This window comes from Nycticebus coucang, chromosome 15 (assembly GCF_027406575.1).
Source record: "Nycticebus coucang isolate mNycCou1 chromosome 15, mNycCou1.pri, whole genome shotgun sequence".
NCBI lineage: Eukaryota > Metazoa > Chordata > Mammalia > Primates > Lorisidae > Nycticebus > Nycticebus coucang.
The window spans coordinates 4,644,635-4,660,657 of NC_069794.1; the positions used below are offsets into that span (position 1 = coordinate 4,644,635).

General features: G+C 39.4%; 1 protein-coding gene across 9 annotated transcripts; it reads left to right on the forward strand.

Moving 5' to 3' along the window:
- The first annotated feature begins 42 nt into the window (after nt 1–42).
- LIG4 (DNA ligase 4) lies at nt 43–10,575 on the forward strand. Of its 9 annotated transcripts, XM_053563456.1 has the most exons (4): nt 43–177; nt 923–1,092; nt 2,555–3,370; nt 6,703–10,575. In XM_053563456.1, the coding sequence occupies exons 3-4, from the start codon at nt 2,982–2,984 to the stop codon at nt 9,470–9,472; spliced, it is 3,159 nt and encodes a 1,052-aa protein (XP_053419431.1). In that variant the 5' UTR covers nt 43–177; nt 923–1,092; nt 2,555–2,981; the 3' UTR covers nt 9,473–10,575. The 9 variants fall into 9 exon arrangements, with proteins under 9 accessions (XP_053419431.1, XP_053419435.1, XP_053419432.1 ...); XM_053563460.1 differs by lacking the exons at nt 43–177; nt 923–1,092 and adding an exon at nt 4,815–4,886 and having other exon boundaries at nt 3,185–3,306; XM_053563457.1 differs by lacking the exons at nt 43–177; nt 923–1,092 and adding an exon at nt 4,815–4,886 and having other exon boundaries at nt 3,257–3,791.
- The last annotated feature ends 5,448 nt before the right edge of the window (nt 10,576–16,023 follow it).

Genomic DNA, 16,023 nt, shown 5'->3' on the forward strand with positions numbered 1-16,023 from the left:
AGCTCCCGGGCATGCGCAGAAGCCGTCTGGTCTTCGCGTGACGGTGGCTGGGACGGAAAAGATACCTCGGCGGCTGTGGGAGTCTGGCCTGCGATCTGAAGAGTGCGGCCTGTCACCCTGTTCGGCACCGAGAGGACCTCAGGTTCCGCACCGAGGTGCCAGGAGGAGCTGGATCCGGTGACCTCCGGGGGCCCACTAGATAGTTCTGCCAGACGCAGTTTTTAAGGAAGAAATTGTGTCTGCTTGATAGGGTTGTTGGGGGGACGGGGAGGCAGACGCGTCTCAATGAGTTCCAGGATTTAAAGCGCTTCCAGAGCTATTTTTTCTCTTTTTTACCTCTATCAAGAGTGGACTGTCAGGGTAAGGGCGGATGCAGGATTTTGAGGCCTGAACCTTGTACAATCTGGAGAGTGCTTTTGAAGAGAAAGTATGCAGAATTATCTCATTTTTGCCAGACTTTTAAAAAGTGCAGGACCATGGGAACCCGTTGTTAGGAGCCCTTCCAGGGCCTGGAAGTAGCCACGCAAATGGTCCCTTGGCATTTGGGCTTCATTTGCATCACTGTTAACCGCCTGGTGCTCCAGATTGTACTAAATTGTGTGTTTGCTTACAGATGCCTGCCTCTCCCTCCCTTGGGCATTCCCTATCCCATGGACTCTCTTTTATATAGAGGATGTTTTTTGTTTGTTTTTTAATATATGCACCCTGCTGTGAAGAGTAGTCAGACATGAGCAAGGGAGGGGAGAAGGGAGAGGTTAGTAATCTTGATTGGAACCAGGAGCCAGACCTGTGGTCACTTCAAAGCAAAGCAAGAACTGCTGCAAAAACTCCGGATGGCCCAGCACTGGCGCATGCGCAGGTGCAGGACAGGCGTCACCTCCAGTAACTTTTTCCTCATTATCCTGTAATTATAATAAATTAGCATTGCAGGTTTGACCCCTCCCCCGTGAGGAAAACAAAGGAATTATGGATATGGACTAAGATGGCCAACAGGAAAGGGACCAAATGAGGAAAGGCCTAATAGACAAAGATTGAACAATACAAACACTGACCACCTCTCCTCCCACCGCAGAAAATAAAAGGTTGCTAATGGTAGGTAGTTACATAAGATCTGGTGGATGGCACATGTGTTTAAGAGGCTATTTTGGCTATTTTGGATTGGCGTGCATCAGTCTGGCTTAAGCTCTTATGGGAATGAGCTGATCAAGAGCTTGCAGATAAGTTGTTTGGGGGAGCTGGTTGTTTTGGAGGACTGATTAATGTCCCTGGGACTTTCTGACATGGACAGATAGATAACAAGTTTTTATGGGAACAGAGATGATCAAGACCCTGGAAAATTTCCAAGCAGCAGCTGACACCCCTCAAAAGTTGTGTATAAAATCCAGTACTGCACTCTCCATGATGCCTGAAGTCTAGGATAGGCCCTGCTTGCTGTCCAAGCTGTTAAACATTTCCTTTCTTGCTAAAACATTATTTACTCTTGTTCTCTTCACTTATTTCAGGGAAATCCAAATCCTCCAACCCTCACTGTGCCACCCTAACATGAACACTAACACCTAGATTCCTGGGCAGCAGGTCTTTTGAAGCTTGCCTCTCTCTTCTCCATAGTGTACTTTCTTTTTACATGCAGCCCCTTTTCCAGCTTGCCCTCCCTTTTTTGAGAGTTTGTTTTTGCTTCAGTAAACTTGTCACTATCGCTGGCTTGACCATGTGTGCATCCTTAAGCAAGAACCCTCCCCATCAGTGGCACTGGTAGGAGATGGAGAGCTCCAGGTCAAAACTGGGCACTGGATTCATAGCTTGCCATTGTTGATTACCTAATAAGTGCCAAGAACTAATTAGGCCATTTACAAAAATAAAACAGTAATCACAGCGACTCTGAAAGATATTGTTACTTAATGGAAAAACCCTTGGTTTTCTATGAACCAAGCACCTAAAATACATTTAACATGATAAAATGAAGACTGGACTTTGCATCAATTTGGAGTTTGTCTGGTATTATAATACATGGTTCCTTTCATACCACTAACAGAAAATCCAGTCTCTAACACTGCAGGAGTGTTAGGTAGGGTCCAGGAGGAAAAGGAAATAGGAGTGGCTCAGTAGATTCTGAACATGGTGCAGATGTATACAGACAAGTGGCCCTTTACATGAGTGGCACCTGGAGGTTCTTCTAACATAACACTACTGAGTGCTCCTCTAAGGTAAATTGATAATTAAATTGAACTGTAGGTGAGGATTTAATCAGAAAACAGTATTATATGACTTTACAACACTGCAGATGATTTAAGAGAAATATTCAGGTGAATTAAACATGCAAAGAAAATAACTGAATTTTGCTGGGGGCCCAGAAGGAGCCCTAGGTCCTAGCTCCCCTACAAACTAGCACTGCAAATTATATGTGTCAATTTTGTGAAATGAAATTTTTGTACATTAGACAACTTATAAGGACACTCACAACTCTAAAATTTCTCAGAACCCATTAAAGCAAAATTTCATTTTCACCTTAAATCAACAATGTTTTCCCTAATGTTATTTCTCTCATTCTTTATAGGTAACTTCTTACTGTTCTATGGTGGAAGAAGGTAGACCAAAGCAAAATGTTAGGGGAAACCAACAGCTCCTGGAGCATAAAAACTGAATGTGTTTCCATTGTCCAATCTTGAATATCTAGCACAATTACTACATCATACTAAAAGCTCGATAAAGATTTGTCAAATAACTTTATTTTGAATCCTTGAGAAGAGTCCATCGTTTATTTCTGGACGTACAGCTGCTTATTTCCGTTGTTACAAATTATATATTGTTATGAATTACGTATTATTTAGGTATAAAGAGACACTCAGAACACAGTTACAAAAATGAGAAACCAAACAGCCTCAGTTTTGGAAAAGCCTATTTTTCTATCTAAGTGAAACAGTACACGTTCTGGGTGAGAGGATGTCCTCCTCGCAAAAAATGAGTAGTTACCACTGTTTTTCATGCAGAGAATGAGAACTCTTGACTACTTGCTAAGGGAGGCTCAGGGTCCTTCTATTAAGCCAATGTACAAAATAATCTTAGTCTCGCCCGACAACTTGTCTGTGGGGCAGCCGATTACAAAGAAGCACCTTCTGCAAACTAACGGGAGATGTGCTAAGTCACAACTTGAACCAGGTTCCCTCGAGTCCCGCCTCCTGTCCACTAAGAGCATCGCTGCGCCTGTGCACACCGTTCCCGTGACGTCACGGCCTCCGGGCTCTCGGGTCGCCACTGCGCCTGCGTGCATTCGCGTGACATCAGCGCCCTCCGTGGGGGAGTTTTTGGGTAAGCACTACGCCTGCGCGTCCAGCAGCTGGCGGAACCGGCTTCTGCTAACTCCTGCTTTTTGGTAGGTCTGTGAACTTCAGGTTTGCTGTCAGGTGGGTAATGTGTTGGGCGGCCGGTGAACATCTGTGTGGCGGCAGGTGGAGGTTCCCGCGCTGGCCACTCGCTGCTGCGTTAGAAACATAACCTCTGGATTGAGGGCTTACTATCTAGATCCAGAACCTGGGACGGGGGATGAGGGGACGACAGTTTCTCCCTCTTTTTTTTTTTTGCTGTTTTTGGCCGGGGCTGGGTTTGAACACGCCACCTCCGGCATATGGGGCCAGTGCCCTATTCCTTTGAGTCACAGGCGCCGCCCAGGTTCTCCCTCTTTTTGACCCTTGGAATTGTGTTGCCTGCTCTCCTGGAGTACTTTCTGATTCTGGCGACAACCCCGCGAGAAACTTTCAAGATCCCATTTTACAGAGGAAGCCTCGGGCTCAGAGGTAACAGGGTTTGCCCGGGGCTAGATATTCATTCACTCGGGATACGCTGAGGGCTTAGCGGGTGCGGCGGGGGGTCGGCGTAAACCCCTGCAGATTGCGCCGGAGTATACGAGGGGAATTGAAGTGGAACAGACTGTAGGGAATTACTTTCTCTTTTTACAGTTTGTCTTTCGTTAACTTTTGGGATCCCAGAGCCCTTTTTGCCTTTTGTACCAAAGATTTTTTTTCCGCTTGAGATTCTCCCAACTTGTCACTAAGTGCTGTGGAAGGCGGGCAACTGTAAACCACCGTTTCATAGGGAAGCAACTTGTGAAGGGTTGTGTCAAGTTGACACTTTCTCTTTTTTTCTTGCAAGAAAATAGCACTTAATCATCTTCCATATTCACTGGGTAAAACCTGCTAGTTTTCTTTGTTGTGTCATTTCTGGACAATACATACGGGCAGTAGCTGAGGGGATGATGAGTCATTCATTCTCTTTAAAGCTTTGTTTGCCACTCTTAAAGAGCTTAGTATTATCTACTTAGTATTTTGCAATGTTTGTTTTAAATGTTGCTTGGGTCAGTCAGCAAGCATTATAATACTAAAATTTCAAAGACTTAACTACTGTATTCAGCACCTTATGTAGGTTATCTTATTTCAACCTCATCCCAATTTCTACATAGTTTTAAACCCCATTTTACACTTAAGGAAACTGAAACTTAGAGAAATTAAGTAATTCTCCAGTATTACACAGCTATTAAATGTGGACTCAGGTTAGACTCCAGAACTTTGAGCCCTAACCACAAACTGTCTTATTGCAAATGGAAAGCATCAGTTAAAAACCTCAGGATCCAAAAATCAAATAAAACAAAATTAGCATGTAAAATGCAATGTAAATCCTAATCTTTGACTTTTTATGGAATTGTAATAAGCAAAAACATATGCATATTCATTTTATAGTAATTTTGGAATATTTGCTATCAGTGTAGCCATTTTAGAATATGTGGTTAACCGTGTTATTACCTATATTGTATCGTTCTACAGTAGTTTGAATTTTTGCCTGGGATTTTTTTGAGAGAAACTTTGATTCTGAGACCATATAGAAGCTACAGGAAGGTATGTAGAAACTCTGTACTATATATAGTTAAACATTCAAAACGGTATTTCTTAACATGCTTTATTTTACTTGGGTTATATGTAAATTGTGATATACTGTTACGTACCATAATGTTCCCTGTGTTTTGAGAAGTAGGTCAGTGAACATGTATAACCAGATGGTACAGTCAGTTATGCAAACCAGATTCAGGGAGAGGAAGCAGTTACTGCTTACAACGATAAAAGTCTCAGGAAAGTGCTCTCTTGTCGGTTTATTTCTTGATCTAACATACTCAGAAGTTGGGTTTCCTTTGTTACAAAGTAGATTGAGAAGTGCATCTTTTTTTCTCTGTAGGCCCAAATGGCTATTGTGAACCATTGCCTGTGCAGTCAGAGCTGCTGAATATTTTCAACCAAATTGAATCCCACCAGGCATGTTGGGTGTGTGTAGCCAGCCCGTGGGCTTCCCCAGTGTGCTTTTCCAGGAATCGATTCTGTGTTCAGTAATTCATTCAGCAAACACACCTACCATGTATCTGCTACAAGTAGCACAAATTAAAACCCCATTTCTGGACTCTAGGGACTGACAGTTTAGTATTATAAATGTGGTATCCTATTAGCCATTTGATTGATTTTATTGTATACTAAGTGATAATGTAACTGTGTTGGGTGTGTGTATGTGTTTGTTTTGTTTGCTGGGGTGGGGAATCTTATGGTCTCTGCCATTTAACAGATCTCCCCACTTACAGCTAAGCGTCCCTCACTCTGCTTCCCAGGGTACCAGGAATTATGCCAGGAGAGATCTGAAACCACAAGAGAAAACATAGTTTATATTCCTGGAGTGCATGTTTTACTTGAAGTCTTTTTTAGAAAGGTTATTTGAATGTCATGTAGTTTAAACCATATGAAAAAAATTCTAATATATTATACATTCCAATGGAACTTGTATGATTATTTAAAATTTCAAAGTACTTTCACACTTGTAACCATTTTAGGAAACATTCTATATCCTATTGCAGCAAGGTGCCTATTATTTTCTTCTCTAACTTTAGAGGATACTTTGGCAAAATATCTCAGAACATTTTACTTATGTTTTATTTTGTCAGTGTATTTAGTACTTTATTATGATTAGTTCTCATTACTTTTTTCTTTTCTAAAAAAAATAGAATATATGTAATTTTAAAACAGAAACATACTATATTTGCCCATAGCACAGTGCCTGGCTCATATGTAGGTCACTGAGTTCTTGGGGAATAACTGGCCTGGGAATGTGAACAAAAAGGTGTACTAATAAATTTATATTTATAAAATGGTGAGTAACTATGATAAAATAAATAGGTAAAGTGAGGACTTTACAAGGAACGTGTTGTGAATTGAGTTTTGAACGTTGGCGTGATTTGGCATAGCTAGCAGGGAAAAAGTGGCTTTGCTTGGCTGGAAGGATACTATTTTGTTTCTGGCAGGGCCCTACCTGTGATTGGGATTTCAAACTTCCTAGGAAGTCAGATTTCAATTGCGTGAACAAGTGATTTGTTAAAAACATATTTTAAGAAGTTTGTTTCTGTTGCTATGTGGTAGTTTGGCAGAGAAAGAAGAGACGTTTTCAGTAAAGGACCTAGGAGCTAGTGATAATTTTGATAAGTTCTAATTAGAATTGAAGTAAAATAGTTATTAAATGTAGAGGATGAAAAAGTATGTCATTTATGATACAGATCGATTTTCATTTAGCATCATTAATAAACATGTATTATGATCCAGGTGATCTCTGTAAAGTCTTTACATTGTATATTTAGTTGAATTTTATCCTTTACTTAAAGTTGTTCATTTTTTGCTTTAGCAGTTACACGAGAGGACTCTCCATGGCATCTATGGCTGCCTCACAAACTTCACGTACTGTTGTTGCATCTCATGTTCCTTTTGCAGATTTATGTTCAACTTTAGAACGAATACAGAAAAGTAAAGGACGTGAAGAAAAAATCAGACACTTCAGGGAATTTTTAGATTCTTGGAGAAAATTTCATGATGCCCTTCATAAGAACCAAAAAGATGTGACAGACTCTTTTTACCCGGCAATGAGACTCATTCTTCCTCAGCTAGAAAGAGAGAGAATGGCCTATGGAATCAAGGAAACAATGCTTGCTAAGCTTTATATTGAATTGCTTAATTTGCCCAGAGAAGGAAAAGATGCCCTTAAACTTTTAAATTACAGAACACCCACTGGAACTCATGGAGATGCTGGAGACTTCGCAATGATTGCATACTTTGTGTTGAGGCCACGATGTCCAAAGAAAGGAAGTTTAACTATACAGCAAATAAATGACCTTTTGGACTCGGTTGCCAGCAATAATTCTGCTAAAAGAAAAGACCTAGTAAAGAAGAGTCTTCTTCAACTCATAAGTCAGAGTTCAGCACTTGAGCAAAAGTGGCTTATACGGATGATCTTAAAAGATTTAAAGCTTGGTGTTAGTCAGCAAACTGTATTTTCTGTTTTTCATAATGATGCTGTTGAGTTGCATAATGTCACCACAGACCTGGAAAAAGTCTGTAGGCAACTGCATGATCCTTCTGTAGGACTCAGTGATATTTCCATCACTTTATTTTCTGCTTTTAAACCAATGCTAGCTGCTATCGCAGACATTGACCGCATTGAGAAGGACATGAAACACCAGAGTTTCTACATCGAAACCAAGCTAGATGGAGAGCGTATACAGATGCACAAAGATGGGGCTGTATATGAGTACTTCTCCAGAAATGGGTATAACTATACTGAACAGTTTGGTGCTTCTCCGGATAAAGGTTCTCTTTCCCCATTCATTCATAATGCCTTCAAAACAGATGTACAAATCTGTATTCTTGATGGTGAGATGATGGCCTACAACCCTAACACACAAACTTTTATGCAAAAGGGAATTAAGTTTGATATTAAAAGAATGGTAGAAGATTCTGATCTGCAAACTTGTTACTGTGTTTTTGATGTATTGATGGTTAATAATAAAAAGCTAGCACATGAGACCCTAAGAAAAAGGCATGAGATCCTTTGTAGTATTTTGACCCCAATACCAGGTAGAATAGAAATAGTGCAGAAGACACAAGCTCACAGTAAGAACGAGGTAATTGATGCATTGAATGAAGCAATTGACAAAAGGGAAGAGGGAGTCATGATAAAACATCCTCTGTCCATTTATAAGCCAGACAAAAGAGGTGAAGGGTGGTTAAAAATTAAGCCAGAGTATGTCAGTGGGCTAATGGACGAATTGGACATCTTAATTGTTGGAGGCTATTGGGGAAAAGGGTCACGGGGTGGGATGATGTCTCATTTTTTGTGTGCAGTAGCAGAGAAGCCCCCTCCTGGTGAAAAGCCATCTGTGTTTCATACACTGTCTCGTGTTGGCTCTGGTTACACCATGAAAGAACTGAACGATCTGGGTTTGAAATTGGCCAAACATTGGAAACCTTTTAATAAAAAAGCTCCACCAAGTAGCATTTTATGTGGAACTGAGAAGCCAGAAGTGTACATTGAGCCTTGTAATTCTGTCATTGTTCAGGTTAAGGCAGCAGAGATTGTGCCTAGTGACATGTACAAAACTGGCTACACGTTGCGTTTTCCACGAATTGAAAAGATAAGAGATGACAAGGAGTGGCATGAATGCATGACTGTGGATGACTTACAGCAGCTTAGGGGAAAAGCATCTGGAAAGCTTGCCTCTAAACACTTTTTTGTAGGTGTTGATGATGAACCACAAGAAAAAAAGCGGAAAGCTGCCCCAAAGATAAAGAAAGTCATTGGAGTCATTGAACATTTAAAAGCGCCTAACCTGTCTAATATTAACAAAGTTTCTAATGTATTTGAAGAGTTTGAGTTCTGTGTTATGAGTGGAACAGCCAGCCATCCCAAGCCTGACCTGGAGAATAAAATTGCAGAATTAGGAGGTTATATAGTACAAAATCCAGGTTCAAACACGTACTGTGTTATTGCAGGGTCTGAGAACATCAGGGTGAGGAATATCATTTCTTCAAATGAACATGATGTGGTCAAACCTGCCTGGCTTTTGGAGTGTTTTAAGACCAAAACCTGTGTGCCATGGCAGCCTTGCTTTATGATCCATATGTGTCCTTCCACCAAACAATGTTTTGCCCGTGAATACGACTGCTATGGTGATAGTTATTTTGTGGATACAGATTTAAACCAACTGAAGGAAATATTCTCAGGAATTAAAAGTTCTAATAAGCAGACGCCAGAAGAAATGGCTTCTGTGATTGCTGATTTAGAATTTCGGTATTCCTGGGACCACTCTCCGCTCAGTCTGTTTCGGCGCCACACCATTTATTTGGACTTGTATACCGTTATTAATGACTTGAGTACCAGAACCGAGGGCACAAGATTAGCTATTAAAGCCTTGGAGCTTCGATTTCACGGAGCAAAAGTAGTTTCTTGTTTAGCTGAGGGAGTGTCTCATGTGATCATTGGGGAGGATCATAGTCGTGTTGCGACTTTTAAAGCTTTTAGGAGAAAGTTGAAGGGAAAGTTTAAAATTCTTAAAGAAGATTGGGTAACTGATTCAATAGACAAACATGAACTACAGGAGGAAAATCAATATTTGATTTGAGCTGGTTTTCCTGGTGGAGAAAGTCTCTTGTTTGCCAGGCTCGTTGTAGCAGAGAGTAATGATAAAATACTAAATCGCATTTTATTTTTGACTCTTAAAAATCTATCCCTAAAAAGCATTAGATACAGGAAAACAATTTTAACTTCTAAGTTCGAAAAGGCACTGAATGGCTCACAGTCAAGAAAGAAAAATTTATTTTAGTAGTGTAGTATTTGATGAGTTTTATAACCAAGATGAAATAAACAGTTTAAAGAAGAGGTGTCTGCATAATATCCATATAGAAATCCATAATTTTGACTCAGATATTAAATACATTTAAAAGCATCTAAAGTCATTAAAGGTATTGGCCTTATAAACAGTATCTTCTGAAGTCAAAAAATTTAATAATGGTTTTTATCTAATGAAAGCATTACAAGAATAAAGGACAGAACTTCTATAATTGGACTTGTAGGAATATGTCTTTTTACATCAAGGCTAAAATACCTCTTTTAAATATAAAACGTTGTAAACAATTTTATTTTTTAAGTTTAAGGGCAAACATTAAAACCTTGTCAAAGATGTTCTTCTCTAAATTAAGGAAGATGAATAAGGCTTAATGATCTAGAAACCGAAAATTGAATTGGTTTGATTAAAAATAAATCTTGCAATTTTAACAATAGCCTAGATTTAATTTTTTGTCTGAAATAAACATTTTAAAGTATTTTTATGTGAATTCCTACTCCAGTGTAAACAGCATTCACCAGAGATGATTTTCCTAGCTGTCACCCTGAGTTGGTATCCATGTGGCAGGTGTTCTGTAACTTCCACTGGAGAGAAGTAAATTGCAATGACTTTATAAAATGACTTTTATAATTAGGTTACTTAAAGTTGAAGTGTATAGTATTTATTATGTCTGGATTTATAGTATACTAAACTTTGGAATACAGCTTATATATTTTGGAAAATATGCTTTCATGACCATATTGAAATGTATGGAATTTAATATGCGAGGTACTATGTATAGGTTTTTTGAAAGTAATTAGAAATTTTATCCAAACAGTGGAACAAGTGTATGTGATTTTTGTTGTGCATCTTAACTTAAATAAAATATTTAATATACTATTGCTATTAAAATAATTGCTTATGTTCTGTTACTTTATTTTTTTTTTTAATTTTTTTATTAAATCATAAGTGTATACAATGATATGATTATGGGGCATCATACACTCACTTCATAAACCATTTGACACATTTTTATCCCAGTGGTTAACATAGCCTTTCCGGCGTTATCTCAGTTACTGTGCCAAAACATTTATATTCTACATTTACCAAGTTTCGCAAATACCCCTGTAATATGCACCACAGGTGTGATCCCACCGATCCCCCTCCCTCTACCTACCCCCCCCTTTCCCACTTCCCCCTATTGTTAAGTTGTAGCTGGGTTATAGCTTTCATGTGAGAGTCCCAAATTAGTTTCATAGTAGGGCTGTGTACATTGGGTATTTTTTCTTCTTCCATTCTTGGGATACTTTACTAAGAAGAATATGTTACTTTATTTTAAAACAATTCACAATAGTTACTTCAACAAATAGATTTTATGGTGTCAATACAACTTTCAACTGGTTTGAATCGGGTCTCTTTTTAAGATCCTTTGCATTTCACATTACTGAGTGAGCTTTCTTAAAAATTTTGAATGTAGGGTTGGCGCTTGTAGCTCTGTGGTTAGAGCGCCAGCCACATACACTGGAGCTGGCGGATTCGAACCCAGCCCGGGCCTGCCAAACAACAATGACAACTACAACCAAAAAATAGCTGTGTGTTGTGGCGGGTGCCTGTAGTCCCAACTACTTGGGAGGCTGAGGCAAGAGAATCTCTTAAGCCCAGGAGTTTGAGGGTGCTGTGAGCTGTGACGCCATGGCCCTCTACTGAGAGATAGTGAGACTCTATCTCAAAAAAGATTTCTTTTTGAATGTATATTTTTATGTCTATCGAGAAAAATTATAATATACAGGAAAGTGTGGGGGTGAAGGCCATAATCTTACTACCAAAGATAATAACATTTCCTACTTTACCTTATCAATGGTAAAGAATAAAATAAATACTCAATGCAACAAATATACATAATGAAAACACTAATGCTTAATTTAATCAGCTATTCTCAGTGAATTGTGAGAATATTTACAGGTCACTAAAGTATACCTAATCCTGTTTAACTGCTGACCAGTTTTCCATTGCATGTCCTATAGGGTGTCCAGCTGGCCCACTCTTGTCACTTTGGGGCCATTTTGCCATGCCACCGTCACCTTCTGCTCCCTTCCCAATTCAGCACTGTAGTAAACCTTTTATGTTGTCTGTGCCTACTGGTCCTATTCATTCCTTAGGATACATTCCTAGAAGTGGAAGTACTGTTTCAAAGTTATGTGTTTTTCAGTGACTTTTGATATGAACTGATAAATCCTGGAAAAAACATTTTTTTAAATTCTTCTCATTTTGCAAATCTCTAAATGTTGTAGAGTTCAGTTTCTTAGTGCTGGACCTATTTTCTGTTTTTATTCACACTAAGCCTTCTCATTCTGTTCCAGGCTTTAAATTTACTAATAATTCCTGCATTTCTTTAGCCCTCATTTTATTGCTGAGCTACTTATTATCTATCTGTCTGTATGATGTCTCCACATGAAGTGTAAGGGCCTCTCAAACTTAGTATGTCTATTACTACTATAAAAAGTTTTATTGGCTTGGTGACTGTAGCTCAGGGGTTATGGCGCCAGTCACATACTCTGGGGCTTAGCCTGGGCCTGCTAAACAACAAGGACAACTATAATAAAAAAAAATAGCCAAGCATTGTGGCAGGCATCTGTAGACCCAGCTACTCAGGAGGCTGAGGCAAGAGAATCACTTGAGCCCAGGAGTCTTAGGCTGCTGTGAGCTGTGACACCACATCTTAGGTTGCTGTGAGCTGTGACACCACAGCGCTCTACCAAGAGTGACATAATGAGAGAGACTCTGTCTCAAAAACAAATAAAAAACAAAAAGTTTTATTGTAGAGAAATTACAAATACAAAAAATAATAGCACAATGACCCTGCGTGGGCACATGACCCAGTTTCCACAATTATCAGTGATGGAGGTAATCCTAGATCACGTAATGTCGTCTGCAAATTTTTCATAATAGAACTCTTGGTTTCTCAAACATGGTTTCTTCAGTATTTCCCTCCTTGCTGGTGCATCTAATCACCCTGCTGCTGAGGTGAGGACCACAGTGTCATCCTGGATTCCATCTGTTCTCATACCTTTAATACACAGTGGAACTTGTTAGATAGAGCTTTAGATGCATTCAGAGTATGACTTTTCACACCTTATCAGACACAGATGCCACACCAATAGCATCTATGTCTCCTTACTGGGTTGTTGCAGTGACCTCCACGGCATTCCTCCTGATGCTCTTACTTTATAACTTTCTGTTCTCCAAATCATTTCTATTTTTAAAGATCCAAGTTGGTATTGTGTTACTCCCCTGGTCAAAGCCACTGGATTGTCATCACTCATAACAGCCAAAGACTTGAACATGGCCTGTTGGACTAATGAAGCTTTGGTTAGTTCTCTAACTTTATTCCCACCAGTTACCCCCATTACTTACCAAACTTGAGCCTCACTGAGACCTTTGAACCTCATTCAGGTCTCTCCTTTTATTTACCCCACCGGCACTCTTACCAAGTCTATCTTTTTGCTCTGATTTATTTTTCCTAAGGCATTCTGTTTCCTAACTCTTCATTTCCTACCACTAGAATAGAATAGAATGAAAAAAAAAGTGGTCAACTATGGAATAAATATTTTGAAGCAGACTAAAAAATATACTTTGCTTTTATTCTCCAAGGCTGTGGTTTCTTACCAGGATCTAGGCAAGAAAGATCCTGGCAAGAAATCTAAGAACCCCTCCATCTTCTGTGTCTCTGATGAACTACAATTGTCCTCAAAGACTTCAGTTATCTCTTCAGGCTGATGGCACCTTTTTTGAAAGTCAGGTGGCCATACTAGCTGGCCCATACTGGTACTTTGCCTGGGATCGGAGTGAACAGGGTGCTTTGGACTGTTGGAATCCCGACTTTTGAGGAAATAGGTTGTATTTAACTTAAAATCATCTAATAGGAAATTCTTTCAGCACTAGAACTATTCTGTAAATAGCTACAGTATTCCCTTTCAACTGGTATAATAAATTCTTATTCTCATTTATAATCATTTCAGTAAAAAGGGGAATAAAACAATCCCTCCCCTCAAGGGGCTCACATTGTACTAAAAGATAAAAATAATTGGAATACAAAAGATAAATGTTTCCTAGTTAAAGGAATAAAGGATTGCCCTAGAAAGCCATATGGCATAGGGGAAAGAGTGCAAGGTTTACCGTCAAGTCATCCTGGCTTAGTTTCAGTTTGACTACCAATTTTCTATGTTATTTTGAGCAGTTAAATCTCTTTGAACATTGGTTCCTGAATTTTCAAACAGAAATGACACCTGTCTCAGCAGAATACCTGAGGACAGAATTGTGGTGCACAGGGAAGAGTAAGGCCTGCACTGCTGTCTCTGGGGCCCTTACCCAGATCTTCTCTGATAGGGTTGATTAAACACAGAGAGGTTAATAAGTGAATAGATTCTGGGAAGAGAAGTAGAATTTCATCAAGGCATAGGGTGTGGAAGGATTTTTCAGGTGGAGGGGAAAATTGGGGGAATATTTGGGGAGAATATTACAAGTTATAGGGGAGTTTAAAGACTTTAGCTGACAGTTGGCTGGAAGAGTTAGACTCTGTGTAAAAGACCAGGAGTCAGTGAAAAGGAATGCTTAAGATAAAGGATGTGTTAATTACAGACAAAGTTAGGGACAGACTCAAGAGGTTTGTTGTGTATATTGAGGACCTGCAGGTAATTCTTGCATAGCCTTAAGTCTGTTAGTAAGTCACAGAGGACATCCCTAAGGGGAGGAGGCATGATGAGGCCTGTCTGATCTCCTCCCTAATGGCTAAAAACTCAGTTTTAGGAATTTCCTTGAGCAAGAAGGGGGTTCGGTCAGTCAGTCACTGGGTGGGGGCAGCCTTGAGATTGTATTTTAGTTCACACGATCAATGTACTAAGGTGTGGTTGACATACACAAAGCTGGGCATGTTTAATGTATACAACCTGATGAGTTTTGAGCTAAGCGTATGTCTGTGAGACCACTACAACCGGACCATAAACTTTTCCACACCTCCAACAGTTACTTTTTGCCCCATTATTTATTGATTGATTTCCCCTTAATTGCTATTTAATCATTCACAAATACAAGTGCCTCCTGAATTCTAGGCTCTTTTCTAGTTCTTTGTCAAACAGTAGTTATCAAAGAGGGAAGAAATTTCTGCCTTCATTGAGTTCACATTTTAGTGGGTAAGAAGGAAAAGAGAGTAAGTAATGATCTCTTCTCCTTCTTTAGAGACTGTTTCCCTCAGCACATCAGCAACCGTATGTTTTTTTGTTGATGTATCTTTTCACATGCAACCATTTTGAAGAATTGTCTAAACTTTTAGTTCATTTCTTGCCTTTTCCCTCTTAAAATTATATATATGGTTTTCTAAGATAGTCTTTGAGCTCCCTGTCCCCCACCCTATAAATGTTAAGAGCTTGCTGATGCCTAACACTGCTTCTGCCAAGTGGACAAGATAATCACGCTCTGCAGTGAGGTACAGGGAACATGAAGAGGACCCACCCATCCGGGAAGCTGCAGCAAGCAAATAAACCCTGGTGACGCCCAAAGAGCAGATATCATGGGAGGAACAGATACATCTTTTAATATTTGAAACACTTTGGAGCATAGAAGAAACATGGGAGTCTTCCCAAATCATTTCTTAGGGTTTAGGAATCCTGATATTACCATACCACATAACAAAATAATACAGAATTTGAGCAACCAGAACTTTCATACATTGCTAGTGGGAATGTAAAACAGTGGTGCCTCTTTGAAAAACTGGTAATAGTTAAATTTTACGTCTCTGTGATTCAGCAAATCTACTCCTAGTTACCTGTACAAGAGATCGGAAAAACTGTCTACAGAATGATCAGTACAAGAATGTTTGAAGAAGCTTTGTTGTAACAGCCCCAAACTAGAAACAAGTCAATTGTCTACCAGCAGGAGAATGGATAAATAAGTTATGGTATATTTAGACAATGGAACTCCACAACGACAAAGGCTAACCACAGATGTGCACAGTTCTGTGGATGGATCCCACCACTGAGTGACGGTGGCCAGATCCCAGTGAGCATCATGTTGTATGATTCTATTCCTTGGGAGTAGAAACTTATCTGTGATGATAGACTTTAGACCAGACTTGGCTCTGCAGACAGAGATTAACTCAAAGGGGGCTTTCTAGAGAGATGGATTCATTTTAATCGACAAGTTGTTTACACAGATGTGTACATCTGACCAAGCTTTTAAACTTGCAATTTGCTCCTTTTACTCTGTGTAAATTGTATTTCAATAAATTACTTAAATATATGAATTATATATATATATAACTATTGGTTACACAGTTACCTTAATACAAAACATTT